The following is a 24844-nucleotide window of genomic DNA, read 5'->3' on the forward strand; positions in this document are numbered from 1 at the left end:
TATGCCTTGTGCTTTCACTTCAATGTAGTAAAAACAAAAAATCACTGCCTGTCCTCCAAAACAGGATTTAAATACGCTGTTCAGACAGTGGTCATACAAGTTTACCCATCAGAGATCACAGCGACTAACTATTCTAAAAACCTGATTTTTAAAATGTAATAATCGTTAAACCCTGATAATGCTGATTTTTATTGCTTCATCATGAAACAAATTTTACAATAAACATTTATGATCCCCAGTTATATTTATCTTTGAAGCCAGACAATAAAGACCTGAATGATCCGTAAACACGGAGTCTAACCAGATGCTGACGTCAATAATTTAATATCATTTTCCGGATTGTGGTTACCCTACTTAAGAAACAGTGTAAATTAGAGTATTTTTACTGTTTATTTATTAGTATTTATTGTTTATCAAAGGGCCTGAATCCTCTACCAAAAAAAAATATTGTTCTGAATGATCGCAGTGCGGAAACAGGCGAGATTGCCTCAGTTTTCTGTCTGACAGTAATGATAACATTCGGTGGTTCTGCAATCTCATTGGTAGGTGACACAGATGGTGGGGTGTGGACAACCAGGAGGAAAACATAAAATCTGAGTCTACAGAGCTTATATTTATGTTTTATTTTTACAGAAATTCAATTTTGAAACCTTTTAATTATCAATAATTGATCAACATTTTTGTCTTCTGAAGTCGGGCCTGTCAAAACAAGTTTGAGAACCCAATTTTTCATTCTGTGTAACGTAGAATAAAATTTCAGTTATTTTCAGTGTTTAATAATTTAATAGGATGCTAATCTTTAAATTACACCCTCACTTTCAGAAACATCAGGATAACTGTGTAAAATGTAAATAAAAAAACTGTGGAACAATTTCAGGATAATGTTGGTCGATGTAAAACTGTGAAGACTTTGAATATCTCATCATTTATAGATGAAAATATGATCAAAATATTCAGAGAATCCGAAGAAATCTCTGTCTGCGAGGGACAAAAGCCATGCCCTGCATTAAAAACAGACATGATTCTGTTATTTAATCATTGGATGGGCTCAGGAACACTTCCAAAAGTCATTGTCTGTGAACATGGTTCATCCAGTGCAGGTTAAAGCTCTATGATGCAAAGAAGGAGCCATATGTGAATATGATCCAGAAACTCTCTCTGGGCCAAAGCTCATTTAAAATGAGCAACGTGGAAATCTGTTCTGGGCTTAGACAACTTGAAATCTGACGTCCTTAAAGAGGAGAGGGACCATCCAGCTTGATATCAGCGCTCAGTTCAAAAGCCTGCATCTGTGATGGTATGGAGGTGCATTAGTTCCCATGCAATTAGCAGCTTGCACATCTGGAAAGGTTTCAGAGCAACATACATCCAGATGACATCATTTTCAGGGAAGGCCTTGCATATTTCATATTTTAGTTATTACAACAGCTTGTTTTTTTAGTATAAGAGTAGAATGAGCTGCTAGAATCCTCTATCAGACAAGACTGAGACTATTTTCCCTTAAAAGTCCAGCAGCTCAGTTCCCAGATGTTTACAGAGTGTTGTTAAAAGAAGACTGGATGCCACACAGTGGTAAACATGGCCATGTTCTAACTTTTTTGAAATGTGATGCTGCCATTAAACTCAGAATGAGCTAATATTTTTCTTAAATGGTACACAGCATCGGAACCTTTTCAGAATGTGTTTACCATTCAGCCAATTGTCTGATACAGGAACAGCATATCTAAATCTATTATTATTGTCATTTGCTAAAATTAGCAATAATTAATAAATTTAAAGATTCCACATGAATAAATATCTTTGCAGAATTACGTACTGCTGAAAAAGCTGCAAGGACTTTATAAAACCCTATAAGATGCCACCATTGTGGCAGCAGCTTTCCAACTACTGGCATGAATGTGATCATTTCAGAGTCCTTGAGCCTGATTAATTCCCTTGATAAAAGTATCTATCTGTTTATACTTGTTTTTATACTCCAAAGTCCATACTTCAGATTATGTGTAATCTTTCTAAATCTGATAAATGCTTGTCCAGACCTCCAAGCACAAAGCAAACATGTGGACCTGCACAGTGACATGATGATTATTTTTAGGTATTTTATCAGACTACTTAACAAAGACGTGAAATGTGCCTAAGCCCTGCTTTATAATTGTGCACGCATTTCCTATCGACGCCTGTCTGAAGTCTTTGTGTTTGGGGGACATTTCCTCCTCTCACAGCAGGGGGAGAAGCTTGGTGATAGAAGCAGCTCCTTATGTGAAGGTAAATTGAATTCATTAACAGGAAGCAGCTGGGACAAAGACAGCAGCTTTAGCCACAGGGAAACACAATAGGTACACCTGATCAGTGTCTTTCGCAGAGTGACCTCTCTAAGCTCTTTACTGGTTTATCCTGAAGGGGGAGCCAAAAACCAGCTAAGAGAAACAAAGTAGTCTTACAAAAATGACGAGGCTAAATAATAAAGCGACAAAATGCACACGCAAAAAAAGACACAAATGAAAGTGTTAACAAAGATTTTTTTAAAAATTGATAAGAGGAGAGAAAATACACATTGAGATTCAGAGATCTGAAAATGCACAAAAAGGAAGTAACCATAAAGTCTGAGGAAGTTATTTAGTAACATCCTGACATGTAAAATAAGGAATGAATATTGAAGGATGTGCACTATTTATAGGCCAACTGTCAAACTGAAGCAGATTAGTAGTGCTAACTACATTAGCTCCTTTGTTTAAGGGGTCAGGTTTCCCTGAGTTGTATCCTTCCAGTGAAGTGGGATTCAGATATTTGATCTGCCCATCAGAGGTTTGTTCAGTTGAATCAGCTTGCAGCCATTGTTTAGCAGCTATAGATCTGGCTGAGTCTTCTTCCAGCAGAACAATGCTTATTAAGCAGCACTGTGATAGTGGAAAACAGACTGAAAGTTTCTAATGAGACAGCACTCCAAGGGACCAAGCTCAAATTTATCCAAAAAGCATCATCAGGCGGATCCAAAGCAACAAAACTGTCAGAAGAATTGAGCTGAAAGATAGAAACGTGTCATTAGTAGAGCAAAGAAAGGGTGGTTATTAGTGAGGTTGTGTCTAGTCTAGCCTCTAAGCTTCTACTCAGGAAGGGAAATGTGAATGGATGGATGGTTGGATGATTGGTTGATTGGAGGTTTGGTTGGATATATTGATGAATGGTTGGTTGGAAGATAGATAGACAGACAGATCTATGGATGGATGTGGTTCAGCAGGATTGGTTTGGTTTGGTTTGTCTTTTCTCTCTCCCCTTTTCTACCCTTCCCTAATAATTATTTCTGAGGCGGAGTTGCTGGGCTGGCACTTTGTGTAATCTCCAACCTGGGGCGGAGTTCTTCAATGTGAGTCATCCTTCACACATCTGTTTGCCACAGACTCAGGCTGTGAGTATATCAAGGACAAGTGGTGCCACAGTTCTCTGTGAGACTGTCCCCATCGATATGGTGACAATCAGACCACATTGCCTAGAATCTGTTTAGGAAGTCCTTGCCTACTTATCTGTAGTTTCTGTGTTATTCTACTTGCCTGTTTGGAAAGTCTTTTCCCTGGATCCTGTGCACGTCTCCTGTAACTCTTCTACCCTCTGGCACCACCCACAATAGTTTTTACCTTTGTTTAACTATTTTTAGATACTAAAGTAGATCGGAAACAAATGGGTTAAAAGTTATAAAGCTGTGATATAAACTACATGTTTGGCTTATATTTATTTTTTATTTTGATATGCTTGATTTTCTTTTTGTTGCTCAAAGTGAAATGTTGATTTAGATTTGCACAGATCTGAGATCATTTTTGACTAATTTTCACATTATCACTTACAGAGCTTTACTGTTTTGTGTCTAGAAATCTGCGTAACATTTAAGCTGCATACTTGTCTGCAAGTACCAATAGCTTGTTCTTGCTGTTGCTCAGTTGTGGGAAACTGTAACCTGCTTATCACAACAGTCTGAAGTGTCTGCCAAGCACATCCCACAAGCCACAAGAATTAACACAAGTCTAGAATGTACCATTTTCACTTCCTTTTTCACACTGTGTTGTACACAGATCTTAGAAGCTTTCTCTCGTTGTCACGTCCTGGGATTTTTTTTTAATTTATATTTTTATGTTGTAGTTTCGGTTCCTGTTTTGATATCCATTCTCATGTTTCTACATTCTTTTTTTTTTCTTCCTCTCTCTGCGATGTCTTTCTGTTATTTGGTGTTTTGCTTTCAGTGTTTTGGCCTCGTTGTCTGTGTCTACCATCTGTTTCTCTGATTGTTCCCACCTGTGTCTCATTCTTTTTCACTTTTCATTTCTCTACTTTGTGCCTCGTTGTCATCTGGAAATCTGCTGAAGGATGCAGAAGGTGAAAGTAACATCCCATTCTTAATCCATAGAGTTTAATATGATGTTGGCTCACCCTTTGCAGCTATTACAGCTTCAAAGCTCCTGTGAAGGCTTTCCACAACGATGACCTGGATGACTGAGAACCTTCACAGACAAAGTTTAGGAGTGTGTTCTCAAATTCATCCCAAAGGTGTCATATCATGTTGAGGTGTTCCTTTCACACCATAATCCCCCCTCCACCAAACTTTACACTTGGGACAATGGAGTCGAACAAGTACCGTTCTCATGGCAACCACCAAACCCAGACTCGTCCACTGGATTGACAGACAGAGAAGCAGACATGTCTCCACAGCTCTATAGTCCAGCAGCGGCGAGCTTTGCATTGCGTTTAGTCATGCAAGGCTTGGATGCAGCTGCTCGGCATGAAAACCTGTTCCAGGAAGCTCCCTATGCACTGTTTTTGAGCTGAGGCCACATGAAGAAGGCACTCTTTTTTTTCTCCCCACCTTTCATTCTGGAGTCAAGTGTGTGTGTGGTCATATCTTTGCCTTTTTCAAAGCACCTCTCATAACCAATGAAGCAGACCGGATTCAAAACGTGGTACTCAGATTCAGTGAGTTTATTTACAGTGCTCCTGGAAGTTAACTATTTACAAAATGCGGATGAAGCCACAAATCTCCAATCTCTATTTACAAGGAGAAAAAGTCTATCGATGAGCTCCAATCTCTCTTCGACCTCTCTCTCACTCTCCCACCAGGGAAATGACAGTTTTTCTGCAAAGCAGAGAGGAACAGGTAAGTAATCTGGAGTTCAGGGTTACGGATTAGATTATTATATAACTTTTATTCTTTTTCTTTTTTAATGCTAGTTAAGTATTTGCATATTGTCTGTCCTTTGTCTTTACACAATGAGCTAGAATGACTGCCTCTGGATTGTACGTCCTGAATGACAATAAAGGTCCCTTTAACTTTAGTGGATTCGGTTTTCTTTGGATCAGATATTCCCAAAGACAGTTTGAAATGAAAGTCAGAGTTTATGTGGGCCACATAAATGCTGATCACGACTCAGCATTTCCTCCTTTTTGTTTTCACTGATTTCATTGTGTTCATTTTTGAGTTTTCTGTTCCACTTCTACTTTTTTTCTTAAAGCTTTCTTTTTGCCAGCTGAAGGCCATTACTCCATTTTACCCATTTTCCTGTCAGCGACAGCATATAAACTGCACATAAGGTCAAATATAATAAGAATAACATGTAACCCAGGAGTGTGCTTTTGTTTTAAGACTTCTGCTTTCTTAATATTTAATCATAAATCTCTTTCAAACTTTATTAGAAAGTGAATTTCTCTTTATATAAATACATGGAGAAATGTTCCAGTATGGCCCACACTTTCTGTTTTAGATGTTTGTGTTTTTTTTTAAATGAGCCAATCAGAGACTGGCTTTTTGTTGCGTAACAGGCCTCTTTCTTTCTCCTGAATCCTGACACTTATTTAAACTTTCAACTTTTTCATACTTCATTTATCTAAAAGTTTATTCATCTTCTCTAGAACTCGTTTCTCTGCAATAAACAGAAACATTTGTTCTGTGTGTTAATAAGAGATGAGCTGATAGTCATCAGCTTATTTATAGTCTCCGCATAATATTTCTGCATCAGGGAGTCCCCTGCGTTTCTCTTTTGACACCTCAGAGAGTGAAGGCGGAGACTCGTGACATACTTGCTCTCTTGCGCCTTCTAGGCAGGAAGTGAAATTGACCTGCCGCCACATTGCCTCCACCCAAAAACAAGAAATGTTGCCTCTACCTTGTCCTTAAATTGAAACGTTTTTACTGTTGCTGTCGTTTTGGACCTCAGGGCCACCGCATCAGTCAGAGTACAGTGATCAACAAAGTCCATAAAAGTACAACCTCAAAGCAGCAAAGCTGATTATACATGTAATTCCCAGTTAAGTCTGTGTTTAATGAGTTCAAACGACAATATGCCAGTGCTCCCAGGGGCTGTTGTTTAAAGGTAATTCTGTTTACTTTAGTCACAATCTAATTTTAGGCCTGTCCTTTATAACTTCCATGACTCCAGTTTATGACTGTGAGCGTGGTAATAACTCCTTAATTTGTTTGTTTGAATAAAGGCACATTCTGCTTGAGCAACATGGAAACGCTGTTCTCGGCATTCAGCCCATCAAATGATATTTGCAGCCATAAGTCATCCGATGATGAGCCTGTCATGAAATCCATATTTAGCCAGCGTAATGAGGAAGATATGCAGTAAGAGCAACTCATCTGATCCATTCGGGCCCTGGATCGTGACCAGTCGGGCGTCTTCTGGCTTTTTCATGTGGTTCTTTGTCATATAGGGAGAAACACATCGAGCGACCAAGGACATGTCCAAATATAGCTGTCGATGATCAAACAAAGGAAATATCTAGATATGTACTCCCAATAATGCGACACACCCAGAGTAATTACGTGTGTGTGACAAACAAAGGCAGCATCTAACCACTCGAGTGAAGGACAAACAGACTGACAAACACATCAGGTGTCTGTGCCACCAAGGTTTTATCATTTTATTAGATCTTTGGTTCCAGCTTTTAATTTTTTTTTGGTTATTCTATTGATGAGCTTCAGTTTTGTGATATTGTTTGGCCTTTTTTTATTATTGTTCTAGCTCCTGCTAACTTGTCTCCGTGTTTGTGCCTTTGTCTTCCTGGTTTGTTTTGGTAATTGTTTTCATTTGTTCATCTCTTTGTACATCCAGTCTCTTTGTCTCAAGTGGGAGAAGTCCGAAATGTTTGGGAAGCTGAGAGAGGAGAGGGCAGGGCTCAGGAAAATAGATAGGCTCCATCCTCTGGGGACCGTGATTGCTCGAATAACTTCATCATATCAACTGTTTGTTTGAGTCTAGACTAACTGATCAGTCACTCAGATCACTTTTGGAGCCCTTAAAATTCTAAAAATACCACAGATAGATTAATAAACTGCTTGAAATGTTTAAAAATACACATTCAAACTGTTGGTACTTCCTAAGTGATATAAGGCTCTAAAATGAAGTGGCAAGACAAGACAATATTTTGCAGGAGTGGCCAGGGTGTGAGCACCAGGGTGGCACAAAAACTGATGTTTCTAATTTTTGTTTTCCTGGGTGGATCCTGCAGGGATTACTCTTTTTTTTTATAGTCCAACATGGAAGCTAACATCACCCTGATTCCCTCGACAAGCACAGACTTCTGGATTATTGCAGAAAACAAAGAGTTCATGATGCTTACACGTTATCTCCACAAACCAATGCCAAATTGAAATGTAAATCAATGGCAAGAACCAAAATGCTAATGTCAGGCTGTAAATGAAATACACAGGGGTGAAATGACTTTAACATCATCAGCACTAAAGGTCCCCGACAGCTCCTGAGGTCTAGCCACTTTTTGATAAACACCCTCTAGCATCAGAATTCACAGCTGGAGTATTTTACATGCTTATGTTGCAGAGCAGTGATTCCCAATGTATGGTCCACAGCCCCCTGGTGGACCGTAAAAGGCCATTTACTATAATTTACTGTTTTGTTTTTTTTTAGTTGAGTGAAATTCTTGCTACTTCTTTTTTCCCTGAGATGTCCCCACAGCATGTGGAAATTGTCACAGATTTTAGCCTGCACGCCCTTCCCGGCACAACCCTGCACTTTATCCAGGCTGCTGACTCCCTGAGGTTGGGTTTGTCTTAGATCTTCGGTGTTTTGAGTGACACCAATTTAAAAGTCACATCTTTTGAACTTTTAAAATCTTATAGGATAAACTGACAGGATAGAATGCACTACTAGGGCCAATCAAATGGAGAGTGAACTGAAAGGTTTATAACAGGGATGTAAAACTAATTTTACATTGTTAGCCACATGCAACTCACTTTGACCTTAAGTGGGTCAGACCAGTGAAACTCCTCTTTCTGTCAGTATATAGAAGTTTAACCATTGAATTCCTCAAATATCTTCATATAATAAAAAACAAATCTATTGCAGATAGTGATAAAAGAGGAACTTTACCATCATTTCTTTGTTTATCTATTACTTAGATACTTTGGTGCTTTAAAAAAAAAGCTATAAAAAAAACCCAACTTCGAAAATCTTACATTTGACACCCATGGTTTGCAAGTTGGTGATGAGACCTTTGCTTCAAAATAAAATATGTTTGTTTTCATGAAATCTTTACATTATAAAAAGAAACAGAACAAATGAAACAAAGAAATGGTGTTTAAAAATGTCTCACTCAGATGTATCGTCATTACTAAACTTAAGAAAGGACTTAAAGCTGTTGATGGAGAATCAAGTTCACCAAATAAATGATCAAAAGATTAAAATAAATCAGTGAAACCATAAAGGAAATATTTAATTTTCCATCTGTGACAGTAGTAAATGGACAGATACATACACATTGCTTTCTTCTCTAACTGAGCACCCAAAGCACACAAAAGCAGAAGCTGTGACTGAAGGTCCGTGTGAGCTGCAGAAGATTTTCACATTTTAAACAGTCTGAATTGAGGAATAGCTGCAGTGGAACAATATGTGAAAACGTCTTAAGCCTGTATAAACCACAGGCCTACCACAGGGAACTAGAAGTAGAAGAAGTGCTAACTCATTTCCGGGGTTTTGGATTCATTCCTGCAGCACTCTATAGCTGTATACCCAAAATCAGTTTTTCGGTTGTTTGTCTATGCAGGCTGCGATGAGGAAGTCATATACAAGTTAATGAGGTCTGACTGGGAAAAAAATCTAATAAAAACCAATTTCAATAAAAAATGGAATTGTTGAAAACGCTGCATTTTTTATATATGGGAACAACAGCCAATAAAAAAAGTTCAGCTAGAAAAAATACTTGTGCTTCCTGGATGTAACTGCAGTTTTTTGTGCCCCCTCACCCTCACCTGCACCACTGGTTAGCCACTTAGGTGGCCAGACTTCAGTCTGTGGTGACTTTGGCCTCAGCCCTGCTAAAATGGCTGCACTGTTTGCACCCAAACCTCTCAGGTAAGCAAACAGAAAGGCATGGTGGGCGCCAGCTCAGCTCTCCTGGAGAAAATAAAATCATATCAGAGGCTGTGATCAAAAGTTAAATATGCACTGCCTTATCTGATGCCTGTTCATACTGCAAGTACATGTATATTAGCTGAGGAGAGAGTCTGCACTAAAAGGTCACATTAAACATGTTATATACACAGCCACTTTATATAGTCGAATCCCTCAGGCAACAGGCAAATAACAGCATGTGATTGGCTGCCAAAAGTACAAAAACCGGAACAGAACCAATGTGACACTTTAAATAACGTTTATCTGACAAAAAAACTGTATAGCTGTCAGAAAACATGCCGTCCCTGTCACTTTAAATCTGGCACTCCAAAATGAGGAAGCACAGCAACATGAATGGCTTTTTATATCACATCACTGTGCATTATATACATCAAAGAACACGTTATTGGATTCAGCTTCAAACGTCACTTCAAAAATCACCTGCCAGACATCCGTCCTCAGTGCAGCTGTGCTACTTTTTATAATCTGGAGTCTTTCCCTCTGCTGTGCTTTCTCTTCTCTTTCAGGGAGCCAAATCTATATTCTGAGAACTTATGAGCTGCTCAAGATCTGCGAATATAAACAGATAAGAGACCACTGTCTGCAGCCTTAACCGTGAAAATCTGATGCTTTAAGGAGAGAACGGTGGATGTTCATCCTCTGCTGTTTATTTGTATGCTCTAGAAAGCATGAGAAATGCTTATCAGCCATTTCTATACATACAGAGACTCTTAAAAAACAAAGATGTCATCATACGTTAAATTAATCATCTTTTAATATTAAATGTATTTCCTTATTGGTTACTGTAAATATAGTTTTCGTATGTCTGTTACAGTTTCCCAGCAGCATGAGCATAAAGTTAGTTATGCTGAATGGACGTAAATATGTAGTACAGTGTTATTATCATGTATTAGAAGTAAAACTAATAGTGTAAATATATTGAAGGCACTTAAAGCAGAACAGCTGCCACGGTGAGTGCTATTTATATTATATTATCAGGGGGTTTCCCGCCAGAGCCGAAATGGTGAAAACACTTTCGTTGTTTAGGATTAACTCTACAATTACAGGCATTTCCTGTAACCTAACATAACCTTTAGCCAGAAATAAAAGAAAAATGCACAGATTTATGTCAAATAAGTAAACCAGACATATTGCCCTTAATGTACAGGGAAGGTAGGAAGCAAATGAAATGGTAAATTAATTACAGTCTGCATATATTCAACAATGCCTGAGTATAAAGTGCAGCTGAATGAATGTACAAGGTGACAAGGTGGCAAATTTACAGTTATTGCACTAAGAGTGCATCCCGGGCAGGGACCCTGGTAAGCCTGAGGGTCCAGCCATGAAAAACACAAAAATGATATGTAGAGATGTATATATTTTTATCACAACATAATGTGTTGAATAGACAGAGAAAACAGGAAATTGGAGATTGTAACAGTAAAAAGGCATAGGAGTGATCATATATGGTGCACATACAGAACATGGGTCGTACAGAGGTCAGAGGGTGCCTTAAGAGGTGGTGCCTTGGACATGAGAGCCACTTCACAATACGTTATGTTACCTGGTAATTCTAAATTGGTCAGGGATGTGAGGTAGATAAAATGCTCGAAGTGTATAGAATAAAGCGATGTAGTTAAAAGTGCTTTGAATGATCAGTAAGACGAAAAAAGTAAACTGTGAGTCTTTTACACTTGCGAGCACAAGGACCCACAATGTAAGACATAATGCAAAAACAAACAAATCCATTTACTCTGAAGTGTGACTAAAACAGAGCTCAAAAGTGGGGATTATAATGACACCTGAAGTCCCACACACTCGTTTCCTACCACTGCTTTAAATGTATACAGAGAAATTTGCAATAAGCAGTAATTAAGTGTTAATTAATGTTTAACTAATATTGATAATTATAAAGGGTATTTATTAGTATTGTTTTATGACAAAGAAGGGAGGACGGTGTTTACCAGTTTTAGTGTTTATATGTGGTTATATAATAAATCCCATTAGCGCCAAAGGTTCTTGCCAACTTTCAATAAAATATCTTTATAAGTGCTTTGTTTTCATTTCTTTGGTAAAATGGGAGATTTGTTTTTCTCTAAAAAACGATTCTTGTCAAACCCATAAAAATACACTCTCCCTGCTCTGTGAATCATTAAAAAAGAATTAATCGTCCATTTATTAATGTCAGATAAGCTTTTATATATTCAAAATTGATCTGTAGTTCAAATTTTGTTGCAGACATGTAATGTAAGAATTAATTGGCCCTGGTCAAATGTGATCTAAACCATAAGTGAAGGCATATAGAATATGAATAGTTTGTTAGAGTTAAATGAAGAGGAAAACAACTTAAAGTGTTGTTTTCATCGAGTCCGAAGCAGAAGAGTTTAAGTCTGTACACAAGATTATATGATAAATGCCAAATTGTGTAATGTTATTTACCTTAAGCTTTATCCCACTTCTAGTATGTAACTGGAGCTTGTTTTCAAAGTGAAGAGGTTGTAATTGAACCGTAACCTGGATTGCAGTGATTGGCTGATCCTGGTCCAATCAAAACACGACGGTCTCTCTGCCCCCCCCCTCCCCCGACCCTTCCGTACATCCACAGCTTCAGTTAGCGCACACATAGCGGAACACGGTGAGTGCCCTCTGCAGCTCTATCTCAAAGTAAAACTGCTATTTTAGTGAGTAATTGTTAGGGCCGTGTCTTCATTGTTTTGATCATTAGTCTCTAAGCATTTGTTTGTCTCTGATGAGACACCAGAGTTACTTCTAGTTCCGCCGTAATTAAATAATAGTGGTGGTAAAATAGCTTAGCTTCGAAGCTAACTTAGATTGAGGTGCTAACAAGTAACTAATGAGTTATCGGTGCAAATGTGGTTTGCGGTTCAAGTCCTTTAACATCCGATTATACTTTTAAACATTTATCCTAACATGTTTAGTGGCATGTCTGTTTGCTAACTTGTGCGTAACCAGAGTCGTTAGCATCAGATGAAACAGAAAAAGCTATTTTTAAGAGTTCACTCTTGTGCTAACGGTCTAGCTAACTTATTAGCCCCGGTGTTTGCGAAACAGTTCTTTTACCCGTAGCGCAACTTAAAACAGAGTTTGTCAAACTGGAACTAATATTAAACCGTGAACTCGATGGAATTTCTTCCGCGGAACCGACATTACTTAACGCGGCGTTTGTCCCGCACAGCTTCGCCATGTCTTTTCCGGGCTAGGACGTTAGCTAGCTTTCACCGGAATGTGCTAGCAGAATGCTAACATTTGAGTTGTCGAAGTGTGACTACTTTTGGGGCATCTTAGACTCCCAGACTTGGCATTCGGCTCACATTTGTTTCGTGTTTAACTGGTGATACTTCTCTCTGTGACTGGTTGTTTTAATACGCTTGACAGTGAAGGTCTGCTGCGCTGAGAAACTAAAAGCCACACCCTTCCTTTCGAAACTAACTACGTTACAAAAGTTATCCCGAAAACAAGTTGTCATTTAATTGTCGAATGGAAGCCTTCTGTTTTAATGTATAAAGTTTTACTTTAAAGACTTCTTCAAAAACATGTTTTATTTATTAAGGGAAGTTAACTTAAGTATTTTTTTGTGCTTTTAAGTTGAAACCCCCCCTCCCTCTGGCTCTGACACATGATACTAGTATCTATCAGGGTTGGAAACAGGGGTCTAAAAAATATTACTCTGTGTGATTAAATAGTTCAGAACAGCATATTTTACTGTCTGTTTGTTGATCAGCAACAGGTCCTGTAAACAGTGAGTAACTTTGCGTTTGTTATGTAACATGACAGCTGACCTTAGCTTATTTAAATAGCCATAAAGAGTCGTCCATCAAGCTCTCCATGTGACTGCACAAACGCACCACAGTAGAGTTTTACAGTGCTTCTGATCACCTTCTTTTGTGTGACTGGTGTAATGTTTGCTCTGAATGAAATGGCTTTTTTCCCTATCAGGTGTTAAGAGTTTGTAATAAATCATATTTAAGTTATTTTTTGTTTGTTTGTTTTAACCGTAATTGAGTGAAAGGTTTCTACTCATTTAATGTTCTCTGTGATTTATTTATTTATTTTTTTAGTTATTTTTAAAGAGCTCTAAAGAGCTTCCTGACTGACAGAGTTAAGTTGAAATTTTGAATTAACGTCTCAGATGTTTGAGTTTAGTGAGTGAAATTTTGACTTATGACTGTCCCGCCCCAAAAAAGTTGTTTTGTAGTAGCGGAACAGCTGGCCGGTAGAATTTGGCCTGTTTGAGTTTCCATAACTTCTTGGTTTCAACATGTCAAATCTTTGCAGGTTAATATACAAGCTATGATATACGCTGAATGATTTAGCCAACTGTAATTGGCTCCAGACCTGTTGGAAGTATCCTCCTCCTTTTTTCTCTCATTTGATGATGATTATGATCCATCAGTATAGCTGCCATATGCGCACATTAACTTCAAAGCATGTGGAAGTCCAGGCGTGAGCTTGTGCTGTGCCCATCCACACTTAGAAACTGTGACAGATTGAATTAATCTCGGAGTAATGAAATTATTTATATAATGCATCAATGAGGAAACTGGATAAAAATTGCCTTGAGTGGGTAGCTATTGCCAGTCACCTAGAATAGAATAGCTCTTTATTGTCATTGTACTTGTACAACGAAATTGTGGGTGCTCCACATTAACTGTGTCAAATTAAAATGTAAATAGTAGACAGCAGGAATAAATAGCAAACAGGAGAAATATACAAAAATAAGAGAAAGACAAATTGGAGAACAAGTTGTAAAGTGCAACTTGTTCATTGTCAGTGCCTGAAATCATTGTCCCTCAGCACAAACTTAACAGATGCGCTGCTTCAGTGCTTAATGGGAGGAGATTCCTCACATTGGTGGGTTGTATCTTTGCTGGTGTAATAGGTTATTATTGCGTATTGGCATTTGTTAAAAGTCAAGCTAGCTGCCTGTTAGTAACTCTTATATAGAACTTTACAACAGTTTAATTATCCACTGCAATGATCAGCTTTGTCTACATTTTGATGCTGGATTGCACAGGCACATCTCACGCTCAGGATATTTGTATAATGTCATCTAATTGGCTAAAGGTTGCGCGAGAGCATTTGACGAGTTGACGCCTGTGCTGGCAGTTCTCAAGCTGAATTTCTTTCAGTGCAAGAAACACTAAGCAATACAACCATAATTCAGCACCACTCTTTCCATTAGTGTCATTTTTGACAACGTTTGGTTAGTTTTCTTCTATATCTGTAGTTGGCATTCAAGAAAATTTGTTTGAAAGAAAACAAAAGTTGCTCCCAAAGTTGATGTGCAGTTATGTCAAATTGTAATTGTCATTCCTGCTGGATGATAATTGTTCAATTTAGAACTTTTTTCCTGTCTGAACAGTTTGGCGTGGCCTTGCTGGCACCTGAGCGACCCTTGGACCCTTCCTGTTGACATCCCTGTACCTGAGGATCTGCCAGCCCCTCCTCCCCAGATGTAGAGGGAGTTGTAATCTTCAGCAGCCGTGTACACAGTAAGTTGAGCAGTTTTGTTTGTTGTGTTTTATTCACAGAATGAAAATATGTCCATGTCCTAGTGTCTACTGAAGTCTGAACATGGTATATCATCTTGTAAGTAGTTAGCTTCTTCTTGCTCAGTTTTGGAAATTCTCTTTCATTGATGCCTGGACACTAACCTTTTTTACAACATCTGGGAAAACAGCCACACTGAGCATTTTATTGAAGAATAATTTAGACCTTTTTAACTCTCAGTGCCTCGCTGTGTGTTTGCCTTTGGACCTGGAAATGGCTAATGTGTCATTTCTAAAAATGGATTTTAAGGGTCTTTGTTCATTTGTAAATGGAGTTGAATATTTAGTTGTCAGTGCTGCTAGCATTCACAGGCACGTACTCTCATTACCAAAGCCAGCAAAAATTAATGAGTGGGATTAGCGAAGGTGGTCACAGCTCGCATGCTCGATAGGGCCACTGTTTGAATCCAGGCTCATATCTAATCACCGGAAGGCTTAGTTTTCTTATCTGATACCAAGGCTTTGAAGCAAGTTTTGCGACACCTACATAAATTTACATTTTAAACACTGTTTCATTTTCCGCAGCCTTCATTTTTATGCATCAACCAATGCATCAGGCACATGCTGGCGTCTCAACGTGCACACCTACCCTCCTCGCCACAATAATGATTTCAGTGCAGTGGTCATGCTCGCTCTGATCTCTGTTTTCTGTTTGGCGTACTCGAGTAGATGAGGGTCATTACAATGGCGCTTTGTAGAGGGCCTCGTGTGCCTGCCTCACACTGTGGGTTTCTGGTGATGCTTCATACGTCGTCATTAGAATTGCAAATGCTGTTCGAGTGTGACAGAGTGGTTTTTGTATTGTTTGGCTCAACATTTGACAAAGGTCCCACAGACCTAGCATAATTAGTAGATTCAAAGAGGCTCTCAAATGAGATTTTAGCCTGCATCACCCCCTCTTTGACATTTATACATCAAATGAACATTACATTTGCATTTCAGAATAACATTTTAAAATACACCTCTCTTTTAATACTACTTTGAAACTTTGTCATTGTTGTTACTGGTTGTTATTTCTGCACTTTCAAGTTAAAATGAAAATTCTTCAATCAGTCAACACTGAAAGCACACAGGAAGTTAGTCAGATCTACTGAAGTTTCCTCTTAAATAATCAAACAGGCAGTAGATGAAAACCCACAGCATTGACGAGTGTGATGATAAAATGAGAGGCAGTAATTTAACTTGGTATAATTTCACTTTACATTCAGTGAGGGGTTTCTGGAGAATAACGGGCAGATTTCAGTTAAAATGCCTGTCTTCATCCTAAACATTTTCATTCCTTTGACATCTCCTGTCTCCTCTGCCAATATTTTCTAGGTCACACTTACAGAAATGTGTCAGGCTGATGGAGTTTAATGACGGGTCATTCTCTGTGGCCTTTCTCCTCTGTATTATAATGAGATGAAGTTATTTGTGGCTTACCTGCTGACTGCAGTGTCATTGTCAGAATCTGCCTCACAGTGTGCTTCAGATTAAAGTTTACATGTTTGTATTGCAGATGTAGTTCTTTCTTGAGTTTTACCTCCAGGAAAAATACTGGTTTGAATTCCTGGAGAGAGTAAGCCCATCTTTTTTTTCAAACTTTTTTCTAATTCTTTTTTTTTATGTAAAGAGGTGACGCCCGTATCATCATGAAGTCTCTTGATAGTGGGTGGGAAGTCGAGCAAAATTTTTTGGCAGACGAATGATTAGGTTTCAATCCTCTGAGGTCAACAGTGACTTCTCATTGTTGTGGATACTGACGGGGGTGTTCACACTGACATCAGTGTCTAGTCAGTAGATTCACTATTCGAAATGCATCAGGGCTTATGCTAAGAGCTTATTGCCCTCCAGGCACACTAAAAATGAAGACTCCAGTCAATCTCAGTTGTCAGGACTTCTTTTGCTTGTATGTCAGGCAGAGGCACTGCTGATAGCACATTTTGGCATCTGTTGTTTCATCAGACACTTTTCATGACAGCAGGTTCTGGTTTAGATCCAATGCTCTGCCACAGTAGGTTGTTTGGCTCCCAGCACCAGTGTTAGGGTCATTACTTATTACTTGTAGTCCTTTAAAAACCTTACCCGTTTGGCTGTCATTTAATTATTTAAAGGCTTCTTTCAGGGGAGATGAGAACATAAAGAAAACTAGTGCCAGAAAATGTTTTGCTTATTCAGAATAATCTCACACAGTTCAGTGAAAGTAACACATTGATTGTCTGTATGATATTTAGCATCTGTCTTCTGTATTTTCACAGATTCTTGCGCTGTCCAGTGAAGTTGCCCACCATGCGCGAGTACAAGCTTGTGGTGCTGGGGTCGGGAGGCGTGGGAAAGTCTGCACTGGTGAGCGATGGCTGCTACTAAAGCTTGAAAGCCGAGGGTATTTTTTTAATGAGTTTATACAAGACTGTAAATGAATCCAATCCTAATTTTAATCACAGTTTTAGCTTCCATTAATCAATAATCGCTAAAATATTTATTATGTGCTCAGTTTCCCTTTCAGCACATCCTTTTCCTTTACTTTTGACACTGAGTAATGGGTCCATTATATTCGTCACATTGGTCATGTTGAGTGCAAATAGTGATGTCGCCACAGCTCCACGAGTAATTGCTGCAATACTTTGGGAGTGTACAATCGTACACATCATTTGCCACGGGACCCATGTTTGATTAGAAAAATTGAGAGACAGCCAAAATGACACCAAAGCGTGGCTCGATTCAGTGGCAGTGACATCACTTTTTGGTGTTCAAGGGCAAGAACGACAAGTGTAAAATGGGCCCCTTAAAGTCCTAAATTACTTCCCATTAGACAGAGGAAGGTTCATATTTATTTATACAGTTTATTATAGTTGGGTTGTATAGTAGTTATAAAGCATAGAGCTGAGTTATAATTAAGGTTAAAGGGCTTTCGTTCTTCTTTTACAGACTTTAAAAATCCACTATATTTTCAAACTCTAGTACTGCTAAATAATTATGATTTTGCTGTTAATTAAAACAAACAGACAAACAAAAAATGTGTGTGTGTGTGTATATAATATTACAACACACACAGTTGCAAAGTTTTTATTTACACATAGCTGAAATTAATGTTTTCTTTTCTCAGTGAGGTTTACAGAGCTGTTGAGCTATTTATCTCAATAACAAGAGGTGTTTTTCATATTTTATAATTATGAGGATACTTTACATATTTAACTACCCCTTAAATTCACCAGCAACAGAACTTATAAAGAAAGCAAGCATGCATATATCCTTAAATGCAAAACTAATTCCTTGAACGGGTCTTACTGTTTTTTTCCTCAGTGTTTTATCATAGACTGTTACAGGAGCGGATGATCGCTTTAAGCATATCCAAAGTTTCAAGTAGTGAGGTGTGTGTGCGTAGACGTAATCCCTGTGATCCAAAAGCTCTTTTTCCTCCCACTCTTGAATCCGTAAGAATGAAAGCACAGAAGTTTCAGCCACCTGCTGTTCTGACTTTCCGTCTTACGAGGGGCAGCCAATAACTGTAAAGCCAGAGGAGCTAAAATGACAAGGCTCTGCGCACCGAGGCAGAGGAAATATAAATAAGAATTACTTTGAACTGGAAGTCCTGTAAAGCTTTTTTGTAGAGTCCAAGGATTAAGCGCAACCAGTCACCTGTAAAAACTCAAAATCATCCTGAGATAAAATCCTGTAAAGCAGAAAAAAACCCTGAACATTAAGAGCTTTATAAGGTAGGATTTACTGTACATCTGTTGTTAGATTGAAAGTCTGACATGGGAACAGCAGTCGGTCTGTTACATCACTTAGCAGAAATCTTTAAACAGTTTTTAAACAGATTTTAAAGCAGGATTTAATTTACTCAGACATGCCAGATGACCAGAAATAACAGGGGAATGCGAAGATATCTCAGTAAGGTAACAGACCAGTGGTGTGTCATTCACACAGGCTTATTTCAAGCCACAAGAGACCCTGAAAATGTATGTTATACCTTTATGAAAATGGTTATAAAAGGAGTTATTAATTGAAAGCAGGGAGTTAATTTTACGTTTGGTGCTCCCTAAAACTGCTTTCGGGAGCGATCAAACGTCCATCTGTGCAAGAAAATCTCTCACCTCTTAACAAATTGGCATCCTGCTTTCAATGAAAATATCTACATAGGACTGTAGATCAATTCAAACTTTAAGAATATAAAAAACGTGAGCTACAATTATGTCTTATTATTTAAGGACTTGAAGTTGGATTAAATGTTTTTGTCAGATTGTCTTTGTAATAAGCTTGTTATGGCCACATCCATAAAACATTAAGGCTCAGCTGTGGCTAAGCATACAAAGAGAGTGCCACGCCTGAGATTTATTAGACTAAGTTCTTTTATTTAAACAAGAAATGAAATAAAGGCCTGAAGTACTGGCTAAAAGAGGGGGAGGATCTTGTACCATCATCCCTAAAGTAATAAAAATAAAGTAAACCCTGACAAATTAAAGCAAGGATCTTGGAATGCTGAAGACTGGCTTGTTCTGGGCCAGCTTCCTTTAAACAAGAGCAGAAGAATTCATCAACACTCCACCCAACACACCTAGAAAATAAGGGAGGGGGTGAGAAGAAGGAAAAAAAGAGGAGTGTAGTAGTTTCGGATTGGTAATGATGTCCTGTGTTATTTCCCTTTTCTTTTCTTCATTACAGACAGTCCAATTTGTGCAAGGCATTTTTGTGGAGAAGTATGACCCCACAATAGAAGACTCCTACAGAAAGGTATGACCTAACCTGCACACACATTCATTGCTTCGCATGACTTTGTAAATATTTTCAAATAAAACAAGTCTTGTAAAAATGCACCTTTTTTTTTGTTGTTGTTTTAACAGCAAGTCGAGGTCGATGGGCAGCAATGTATGCTTGAAATCCTGGACACAGCTGGAACTGTAAGTCAAACATGAGCAGGATGCAGGGGTGTTTCGAGGAAATTGTGGACCGGCCGCTGATGCCGTCTGTTATCGTTCTTTAGGAACAGTTCACGGCCATGAGGGACCTGTACATGAAGAATGGCCAGGGCTTTGCTTTGGTGTACTCCATTACAGCGCAGTCAACATTTAACGACCTGCAGGACCTCCGGGAGCAGATCCTGCGAGTAAAGGACACAGAGGATGTGAGTTTAACACACTTTCACACTTGTTTTGATTATAAAGCGCTCTCATGTAGGAAGTCCCCATTAAAAATGTTTGTCCTCATTGTTCAATGAAAATTGCGAAACAAAACCTCATTTTTTTCTTTAATTATTTGATACATCACAAGCAAAAAGGTTTTTAACTTTAAGGGTTCATAACTTTCTAGAACCCAAGAATCTCTTCTTTCCAATAAGTTTTTTTTATAGAAGGCCAAGAAAAGCAACAAACCTTTAATGTCTACTTCAGCAATGACACAAATGATTAATTAACAGAAAAAGAAAGGGATCTACCAATTAATTGGCCAAACTTGCTTACAGCTGACAAGGCAAAAAAATAATTACTGATAAACGTAAATACTGTCCAAACAAATATTGAGCATGAATTTTTGGAGTTCATTAGTCAAATCATGCTTCAAATGTTGCTGAATGTTGATTAGCTTTATGCTGCATATAACATGGCAGACATACAAACTGTGGTTTGCAGAGTTTGGTCGGCCAGAGCTATGTTCTCTTCTATGCTGGCGTCCACATACCAATGCAGAATGTGATTACACCTGTATTTTGGTCGTTTGGTTATATTCCAGTTTATTCAGAAACAGCCGACATGCAACCACTTACCTCTTTTTATGTCACAGTACTGCAGAACAGCACCGGTTACCACAACTATCAGCTGTTTACTCTAACCCTCATTTCAACCAAGAACTTTCTTACTGTGAAGTGACAGCACTAACCACTCCAACACTGTGCAGCCTAGTAGCACAGTGTTGGAAATGAGTTAATGAGTTTCACACATTTGAATTGGCTAGTAGAAACACCATCAGTACACCTGTCCAATCAATTTGCTTAGCGTACATTTTTTACTGCTCCCTGTGCCCGTGTGAGCTTTCTTTGGATACTCTGGTTTCCTCTTTTGTGCTTGTTAATTGGCATTTATATATGCAAGTGTGAATGGCTGTCACTCTGTAGTGGGGACCCAGTATATGTGCCACTGCTGACATCATTGCATAGCTGCATCCATTAATGCCCACCATTAAGGCCCGCTGTAGTATTCTCCTGAAGGATTGCCACTCAGACCGTACCTCCACATCAGTCCTGATGTAGGAGAAGGAGAAGTGAAAACTGAAAAGTCCTGTTTTTCCAAACTGTTGCGACATTTTCCTCTGTATAACATGTGAATCTCTGAGCTTCTGTACTGGTATAGCATTAAAATGGTGGTAAAAAGTGACATGATCATACACTGGTGTTTTCAACCCTTCGGCACAAGATGCCAGGTTAATAAAAAAAATCCAGCCTATGAAATGTTAACACTTTTTACTGTCAGTTGCTCGCCTGATATCTGCCCACTTACCTCTGTTCACTAATTACAGTAATTAATGCCCTCACTTTCTCTTTCGTTCCTCACACTGGCAGCAGTGTGTCTGAAGTCTACAGCAGCAAGAGTTGTAACTAGGCATACATTAAGAAGCTCTTATAGCTTTTGCAGATACAGCATGGACTATTGCAGGAGTGTGTTTGCTCTGTTAAACTCCCCCACAATAAATAGCTAAATGTCACATTCAGATGTCTTTGAAATATTCTATTGCGTAATTAAATTTAGGGATATGAATGAATACTGTAAAATGTTCAACACTAAAGTGATACGAAGTTAAAGTTTGTGTCATATACATGTATATATGTATATATTTATCAAGTTTTTTAAAAGTGGAAAACGGAAGTTAAATACTGAGTAAACAAAAAATATAACCACTGACCATGAGCCAGACTGTTGCAGATATTACTGTTAGCCCAAAATGTCATAATGCTTTAACAAAAGTAATTGGAGCTAAATTTACTCTTGATTCCTTTTCTATTATTCGCATAAAAATGCTGCTTTGAAAACAAGCAGTAGCATCCTTTGGGGTTTGAAATAGTTTATTTGGCTTAAAATGCTGGTGCGTTTCTTTGACCTACAGACAGACTCCTTTTTAAACAACTTTATCATGTTAATTTATTTATATTTATTATATTATAAATCTTTATTATGTTTGTCTTGAACAAACAAACGAGTAGCAAGCACTGGATAGATCATTGACCAGCCCTTTCTACAGACATCATTGGTGCACATCTGCAGAGAGAGCAAAAATAAATCCATATGTGTGTCTATCTAGGACATAAATACAAGTCTCACCAAAAAATAGAAACAAGTGTAAAAGATCCTTTTTTTCTTCTTTTTTTTAAAGTTTGGTTGGTTGGTTTTTTTGGAAGGAACACCTGATGTCTGTTTTCACCGACCAGTGATGATATGTTGGCAGAGTATAATAAACATCTGAATGCTGTAATTCTGAGGCGCCTCCTCAGTCTGCAGAGGGAAAACTGGCAACGTCTCACTGTGTAATCTGCCCTTGTCACCTCTCCTTCATTAAAGTCAGCACCGTGGGAGAAGAGGGCAGAGCGCAGGGAGGCAGGAACTTTGTGACGGGGTGGAAATGTCAGAGCTGCTGTTGGTTGCGATCTGCTGCCTTCTCCTCTCTCTAAATCAAGAGAGATGGAGCATGCTGAGTGTGTGCGCTCTTTATTTATTCATAGCAGGTTGCTCAGCTGGTCTGTGTGTCTTGGTTAAGGTCTCTTTTTGCTGCAACCTTCTGCTCCTCAGTATGCACATAAGCTTTCTAGCCACTGTTTAGTCTTGTGATGAAATCTTTCAAACATGAATTTGGTCAACATTTTTGAGCATTTCTAATATATTCCTATATTTGTTGTCTTGTTTTCCATAATCATTTGGAGCCACCATTGTAATTAATAATGATGATAATGATCATGTGGATAGTTTAAATTAAAATCCACCCTCTGATCAGATTCCTGAAACTTGTGATAAACATGAAGAAGAAGGCATTTTTATGTATTTGTTTCTTTCATTGCTTTTGTGTCATTTTACATCTGCAAAAAAATAAAACTAAAGTTCCTCATTATTTTGTTTTTTGAACATGTCGCATGTCTACTAATCCATCAGGTTCCCATGATCCTGGTGGGAAACAAGTGTGACCTGGAGGATGAGCGTGTGGTCGGGAAGGAGCAGGGTCAGAACCTGGCCCGTCAGTGGAACAACTGTGCCTTTTTAGAGACTTCAGCTAAATCAAAGATCAACGTTAATGAGGTAAGTGCTAATACCACACGCTGCACGTATGATCTCTCTTCATTATGCTTCTGCACCAGTGACTGCATGCCTTCATACGCCAATTATGTCAAAATGTCACAACTGTCTGATAGGACTGTAGCGATGACCTTTGACGTTTATGAAATGTCATATCTTAAAATTCACCATGAGATTATAATACTGTAAAAAAAAAATTCCCTACATAATTATCAAAATAAATGATAAATACAAAATGACAGTATAGAGGCAGGAGGTGGTTCACTGAATGAATTCATAAATAATAACATATAAACTTTCTGACAATAAATAACTGAGCAGTAATCAGCTGCCTTCCCAGTAAGTTTCTCGTCCTGGACTTGAGCTCCACCATCTTGAACTTTCCCCTAAAACATTCTATAAAGGAGTGTCCACAGGAAGTGATTTGCTTGTTACGTACTGCTTTGTTGCTGACAGTCAGTCACTGTGGACATTCAAGTCTCAGGTTGCCTAGGTAACCCTCAGATGTATGTCTTGCCTTCTCATTTGTCAGTCAAAAGTATCCTTCACACTAATTTGTAGTTGCATCAGTTGTGTGCCTTTAAGTTAATAAAGTTGAGCTCCGTGACCGCTCACTCAGTGTCATCACTCAGTGGTTATTTCACCCTGATTTTAAGTGCTCTTTAAGCGTTTGCCACATTGCTGCTAGTTGCTTCCTGTGTGGATGCCTCTTTATGTCTAGAGTAGCAGCACCTGTTCTCTTCTTCCTGCTTAGAACAACCCCTTTAGTTTGCAGTTTTCAGATCTTCAGCGCAGAAGGATGACAACTGACAAGTTTCAGTTTGGATTCCAAGATATGGATTTGAAGAATGTCCAGCCACTAGATGAGGGATTCAGGACAGCAGCACCCTCATCACCCTGCCATTAAGAAACAGTTAAAAAAATAAAAACAGTACTGGAGCTAGCTGGCTAACAGTGAATGAACTGTCACAAATTAAACATCTATTAAATGCCTTTTATCTATCACTCTCACAGTCAGGTGGATGAACAAGGAAATCTGGCATTTAGTATCCTGAGCCACAGCTGTCCAAAACTGGTTGACAGCCTTCAGTCATTAAATCATATTTTATCTTATATGACTTTGAAATTCAAGGCACTTTGACATTGTGTTGTGTAGGGCTGTCGCGATTAGTCGACTAGTCACGATTACGTCGACTGTCAAAATTGTCGACAACTAATTTAATAGTCGACGCGTTGTTCCCAATAAGTAGTAGGATTTAACAGTGTAATAATGGACTGAAACAGAAGATGGCAGCACTGCATGTACAAGGATGCCAGCTGCCATTAAACCCCGAAGAAGAAGAAGCTGTGTCCGGTATCGTAGCTGTGTCCAAATTCAGGAACCACATCCTCCTCCTGCCCACATTTGTAGGCCGATTACGTTACAGCGACACGACGAAGACTGTCCAAATTCGAAGACTCCGACAAATGCACCCTTCATTTCCCCGGCCCTGCTCAGGTTCCAACAATGGCAGCAGCTAGTTAGTTTTAAAATTACCGTATTTCCCAGACTACAAAGCGCACCTGAATATTAGCCGCACAAGCTAAAATCAGGGGAAAATCCTGTTTTGTACATACATTAGCCGCACCTGAC

At 38.6% G+C, this 24844-nt stretch overlaps 1 protein-coding gene across 2 annotated transcripts in view; it reads left to right on the top strand.

The window, feature by feature from the left end:
• Window positions 1–11942: 11942 nt before the first annotated feature.
• The window catches only part of rap1aa (RAP1A, member of RAS oncogene family a), a 21061-nt gene continuing 8159 nt past the window's right edge, over window positions 11943–24844 (top strand). The window contains exons 1-7 of one of the 2 annotated variants that reach the window (XM_005731592.1): window positions 11943–12024; window positions 14773–14902; window positions 17197–17284; window positions 19604–19672; window positions 19783–19839; window positions 19923–20063; window positions 23071–23214. In XM_005731592.1, the coding sequence (XP_005731649.1) occupies window positions 17228–17284; window positions 19604–19672; window positions 19783–19839; window positions 19923–20063; window positions 23071–23214 (468 nt within the window). In that variant the 5' untranslated portion in view covers window positions 11943–12024; window positions 14773–14902; window positions 17197–17227. Of the gene's footprint in view, window positions 12071–14772; window positions 14903–17196; window positions 17285–19603; window positions 19673–19782; window positions 19840–19922; window positions 20064–23070; window positions 23215–24844 lie in introns of both variants that reach the window. The other variant, XM_005731593.1, reaches the window with a different exon arrangement.

Source organism: Pundamilia nyererei, unplaced genomic scaffold, assembly GCF_000239375.1.
Source record: "Pundamilia nyererei isolate P.nyererei 1_Seehausen unplaced genomic scaffold, PunNye1.0 scaffold00044, whole genome shotgun sequence".
NCBI classification, from domain to species: domain Eukaryota; kingdom Metazoa; phylum Chordata; class Actinopteri; order Cichliformes; family Cichlidae; genus Pundamilia; species Pundamilia nyererei.